The following is a 6,000-nucleotide window of genomic DNA, read 5'->3' as shown; positions in this document are numbered from 1 at the left end:
AGGAAGTAGAGTACTAATTTACTGATACAGCAGGACGTGGGCTTATTTTAAAACAAATAATTTCCATTATATGAAATATATGTTATTTCTATCTATGTATATGAAATTCACACACTTTCCTATGCACTCTTTAATTCCTTCCTGATTGATCTCAAATCTAATATAGTGTCAAGGCTTAAGCATGAATTAAAATATCACTTTTTGGTATTAAACTGTACAATATTGTTAATCTTTGCATTCTGCCAAAGGCCATTCTAATCAGGTGGACATGAAATAATAAAACAATTCATAATGTACTTCACCAAATTACAAAGAATTTCAAATCTAAAAAAATATACAAAGCAAAAGTAAGTATGGCAAATATCAACAATTTTACCATTCAGGCCTTTTTCCTTATTTAAATTTTCTGAATTCTCTTTAGTATACTTGTGTTTTACAGGCAATGACTAAATGAATAGAGACTTTCTATAGTTTTAATGTGTTAAAATACATATTAGCCCAATTAATATTTAATTAAACACAAGGCTATTTTGCTATATTCAGCTGTTCTGAGAGAGTCTGTACCATGAACTCTCAAAGAAGAAAACATTCTAGTTCCTATCTTTCTGTTTATTTATGTTCCTCCTACTTTGGTTTTGTAACTGACTTTCATTTTTGTGATGTGGAGTCAGATTACACTTGATCTGGTTATATGTTTATTAACATATGGTGTTTCTCATGTCAGAGAATGAAACAATCTGACTTTGATTTATTTGCAACACAAATATGATGAGCATAATGTTATCTTTCTAAACTAACCAGGTGTACAATATGTAAATTTAAATGGCTTATTTGTCTTTAAAGATACAATGTTACCTGTACAATAATTTAATATATTGCACTTCAAAATGTAATGTGCACAGATAACATTATCAGATTTGTTGGTAGACATCTAGTTTACTTTTGATTTTTTCCAATTGTTTTTTGTGGGGTTTGTTTGTTTTGGGATTTTTTTTGTTTTTTGTTTGTTTGTTGGTTTGAACAAGGTGGAACAAACAGAAATCATAGATTTATAAATCTTATACTGAGAATTTTTTTATAATAGCATGGGAAATGTAGAACACAGAGTCCTCCAAGTCAGCATTATTAGGCCAGCTGGGATCTCAGTTTATCTGTAATCTGTTTGGTTTACAATTTCTCTTCATAAAGTCTGATTACTGGCAGGATCAGGTATAGCTTGTCTTAATTGCATGACGTGTTGCTGTAAGTAGGAGGGCTTCTCCTGTAAGTGTACAGAAAATTAGATAAAATGTATCAGCTGCCATATGTGTACAGGTGTATGTGTCTCTACTTTCAATTTCTTCAGTTGAGGGAAAATACTGGCTTTGGTTTTGTGTGAATATTCTAATTAGCAGCTCCACTTTAAGATACCAGTTTTCAAGACTAAAGATGCCAGTCTCTGCATGTACTTCTGTATTTAAAATAGTACAACAAATATAGGAAGTAGCATCAACATTGTACACTGATTAGGATTCATCTCTTTTCCTTAATAGAAAATGCCTTGAAAACACAAGGGATGGGAAATATAATGTTTTCATCTATAGAAGAATATTACAGGGATTTATTCTTTTTTATTCCTTTTTTTCTTTTTTTTTTCTTTTTTTTTTTTTTTTTGCATTCTTGAAGGATATACATTCTTCTTGGTTTTTGCTTCAAATATAGTTTTAAGGCTATTTGGCAAAGTATATACCAGATACCAGGCTAAATTTACAGGGGTGCCTTCTCACAGAAACTTCTCAAAACTTCATCTCTAAAGATTCATACTCTGAAGCCAAGCATGCTTTATCAGCTGTCCAAAGACAGAACTCATGCTTAATACCACACACTGTAGGAAAAAGAGAAGGAAAAAACCAACCAAACAAACAAAAGAGAACAGATTTGAAGCAATGTCAGATCTGCATAACCTACGGTACTTCATATTTTCAGTCATCCATCAGGCTGCAGGGTGTGTGGGATTTGGATTTAAAGTGCTTAACAGGTGAAGAACCAAAGTGCTCGAGTATAATTAGAGTTGTTCTGCCTATGGCTAAATATGTTGCATTTGTTAAAGCAGGTAAAGAGGGAATGTGGTAACTGGGGCTGTCTGTCTCACTGGGTTCTCATTCTTTTCACCTAAACTTGTGTTCAGTAGGATCCAAACCTTGGTATTGGGGGCTGCATGTTACTCATTTTATTGCGTCTTCACCTGAAGACTTCTAAGTGCTGGATTGCTTGGTTGGCTCTGGAAGGTAGGTGAAGTGGAATAATTCTGTCCTAATTTGTTTTAAATTAAAGCCTCTTGACTGTGGTAGCTCCCACTTCTCTATTCTGACCTTATGAGGCTTGAAAATATATTATTTTCCCTATATTCCATGGCTGGAAATCACTTATCTCTTGAGTCAGGTTTTTTGTTTTCTTTTTTTTTTTTTTCTTTTCTTTTTTTTTTTTTTTTTTTCCTATGTCTGAAGCAAGCAAGAACCTTATTCTTGCCATAAATGATAACTGCATAGAAAAATAGTTCTAAAAAAAAAAAATACAATTGTAAACCACAGTTTACCTTACCTTAACATAACCATTTAAACTTATATATACTTACCACTCACATTCATATTTCTTAAACTGTTTACAACATCACAACTGGCATTTTAAACAAGCAAGATTTTTTTGTTCTCAAGGATACCCTGGAAACTCAATTGTTATAACAATTTGAGAGTTTGAAATAGTACATGTAGCACAGCTCTTGAAATGAAAGAGAGAAGGTTTATAAAATAAATATTAACATGTAAAAGAACTGTTAAAAATGCAATGAGTGGTCCAAAGGAGTGAGCATAACTTTTTCTTTACTCATCTTACTACAGAAGATCTAACTTTTTAAGGCTTCCATTTTACTTTCACCCATCACTCAAGTCCTCTTGCATTACAATTTTGCTTAGGTTTCAGAGTGTCGTTATACTGCTAACAGCAAACGTTTCTTAGTAGACATTCCCACCATCACCAGACTCGTATGCTTCTTGGTTTCTGATGAACTTTGGAGTTTTAGTGGCTGGATATCCCTGTTCATCTCCAGAAACTTGAATGAGATGAGAGGCCTAATGTTATTTTGCAGTAACAAAGATGAGAAGAGTGGAAGAGCACATGGGTAAATATGTTAGCTGGATTTTAGGAAAAGAAACTGGAGGTCAAGGAGATAAATGGGTTCTTTCTTTCCTGCTCTTTACATTTGTAGCACCTTCTACTTGGATTAGCTAATGCCTCTAGTGAATGGTGAGATGCACCCATTTATAGTTTGTTATTCTTATCCCTAATTATCACACATTTTATAAAAATATAAATAACAAAAAGTAAGCTGGGTTCCATCTCAAGAGGTGTTTCTTGTTGTCCTCTGAGAATATATTGGATAAGTCAGGTCTTGACAAGCCCTATCCATTGTAGCTGATTGTAAGTCAGACAATAAATACAAAAAGAAGTCATTCTTGCGGTGAGCTCAGCAAATTCTGAGGAAATCAAAAGCATTCCACTGTGCTTATGGCACAAAGAACACAACATCAAGGGCATATTTAGTGGAGAGAATGAGACAAAAATTACCAGGTAAGTGACAAACTGTACAAGCATTTTGCTTAAAAAAAGGAACTCTGCAGCATTCTGTCTTTAAAGCCGGGTTTGAGCCTCTGGGATGTAGATCTCAATGCTGTCTGCACGCTCTGTGGCTGAATTCTGCCGGAAAGAGGCTGCTCGCTTGGCAGCCATCAGCCGTCTTCTGGCTTCTTGTCGTTGTCTGTCAGGTAGGTCCAGAGATTTTTCTCTTGTGATAGGGAATTTTCCTTTTGGGGGCTTCTTTGGTACAGGAGGGGGAATCTTTCTTTCTTCCTGCAACAGGGCATTAAAACTAAGGGTGAGCTGCATGTAAAAGGTACTTGTCAGCAGAGCATGCACATCAAAGACATGAAATGCAAAATACTGATTACATACATCAAGCATGCTCAATTTGTGCTTGCCCATCAGCTGACTTATGGATTACATGAACAGCTATCCACACTAGGGACACTGACAAAACCCTCCTATTTGACAACCATTATGCATTCTGCAGTCCTGTGCCTGAAAAAAGACTGTGCTTCCTTCCACCATCCTTGCAGGTATTGGCACATGCAATATGCACACCTCACTTTCATATGGATTTGTTTAATTTAAGCTGACACATTATTACACTCATTATAAACAGAAACACATACTGTCTCTCCAATAAGAATTCAGCGCATCTGTGTGGTCTGATCAAGTGAAAAGACTCTCTAAGATTAGCAGGACAGGATTTTTGATTAAATTAATCATACTGAGTTTAGCCTCAGCTGGATATGAGATAGCAGCTGTGTATACATGTCTATTAGTTTAGTCTCCTCCAGGAATTGCTCTATGCAAACATTCAAGCACCAATCAGAGAGAGAACATAGGGCTAATTGTTCTTCTTGCAAGTCTGGGCCATTTCAAAGAATATTATTCTGAAGAATTATCAAATTATAAGTGAAAGTTAGTAGATTTTGTTACCAAAGTAGCTGTAAATTTCTCTGCAGGTGTTAAATCAAGAATTATTTTGACCATTTACAGATTGTGAAAGATCATATGAGGGCCTATTATAAAGGCATTGTACACTAATTTAGGTTGGAAAAGATCCTCTGGAGAGGATTTGATACAATCCCCATTCAAAATGCACTTGAAATTATAAGAAACTTTGAAGTTAAATCAGTTTGGATTTTTTTTTTTTAATTTCATGTTTAATACTGAACTGCATAGCCCTGAAGATGATGACTCCATAACTTCATTTGTGTAGGTGTGGTTATTATGATAGATCTTTTTGCCATATAATTTCTTAAAGTAATGGTAATAGTCCAGAGTATGGGCTGTTCCTTATGGAGAACACAGTTAATTTGATGCACAGCAGGATTGAAATAATACAAAAATTGAACTGATACACTTATGATTTACAGACTCCTCATTGGGTTTTTCGGTGTTTATTTTTTTTATTTATTTTGGTTGGTAGGGTTTCGGTTTTTTTTACTTTTAAACTAATTCTAATTCTACTATCCAAATGCAATAGCCAAGACTAAATAAGGTTATTTAAAAACATAGCTCTGCATTAAACAGGAGCAGTGCTACAGCTTAAGATGCTATTCCCTGTGATAGTCAGTTCTACCTGTCTTTATTTTCTTTCTCTCCTGTTTTCATAAAGGCTCCATTCCTGTCATCTCATCTTAATTTTTTTTCCACTTTTAGTTATTTCCCTCTTAAGAATATCACTGTTGCTGTCACTATAATAATTTCTTACTTCCAGTTGTCACTAGTAAGCAAGAATTGCAAACTCACCATCCACCAACCCGTTGGCTGAAAATTAAAATCCAAGAGGAGCATGAAGAAATGAAAAAGTTGTCAAAATGCCTCCTAATTTCTCCCAAACCAAACAAGTATTCACCTGAGGCCAACAATACTAACTCAAACCAAATGCTCTTTTCATCTGGCTGATTCAATAGTCAGTAAGGACAGTGGGATAATCAAGGTAAGGGATGAAGTTCTAGAGAGGGGAAAGGCAGTTTCAGAATTACCCTGCTTTTATGGGCAATTTGTCACCTTTGTGACCTTTGTAAGCATCATGTGGGGCATTTCCCAAATTGTGGAGGTGCAGGGCAGAGGTGCAGGGAGTTTACCAGCAGCACTTTGTCCCCCAAAAGTATAAAAGCTGAGCTTTAGTATGACCTGTGCTATGTTTTGTCACATGCTTTTCTCTCTTTCCTGTTCCATTATCATTTGTGTCATGCACGCAGGGTTAAACACTGCAGTGTTCAAGTCTGAGCTGCCCCAGATGTAGTAAAGTGCTGAATTTACCTTGTTTGAATTCTTAGGCTATTGTCTTCAGTCTGAATTAATAAGAACATATTTCTGTTCTAGCCTTTAGAATGTGAATCAAATAATTCAAACAAAAGTGTCATGGAGTAA

General features: G+C 35.1%; 1 protein-coding gene across 29 annotated transcripts in view; it reads right to left on the bottom strand.

The window, feature by feature from the left end:
• Window positions 1-2,841: 2,841 nt before the first annotated feature.
• The window catches only part of DLGAP2 (DLG associated protein 2), a 443,370-nt gene continuing 440,211 nt past the window's right edge, over window positions 2,842-6,000 (bottom strand). For 16 of the 29 annotated variants that reach the window (XM_086875980.1, XM_086875988.1, XM_086875983.1 and 13 more), the window contains 2 exons: window positions 5,374-5,391; window positions 2,842-3,885 (listed from right to left, as the gene is read on the bottom strand). In XM_086875980.1, coding sequence (XP_086732106.1) covers window positions 3,667-3,885; window positions 5,374-5,391 — 237 coding nt within the window. In that variant the 3' untranslated portion in view covers window positions 2,842-3,666. The remainder of the gene's footprint in view (window positions 3,886-5,373; window positions 5,392-6,000) is intronic. The other 13 variants (XM_086876001.1, XM_086875999.1, XM_086875978.1 and 10 more) reach the window with 1 other exon arrangement.

This window comes from Cyanistes caeruleus, chromosome 2, assembly GCF_971803275.1.
Source record: "Cyanistes caeruleus chromosome 2, bCyaCae1.hap1.1, whole genome shotgun sequence".
NCBI lineage: Eukaryota > Metazoa > Chordata > Aves > Passeriformes > Paridae > Cyanistes > Cyanistes caeruleus.
This window is presented reverse-complemented; position numbering and strand designations above follow the sequence as displayed.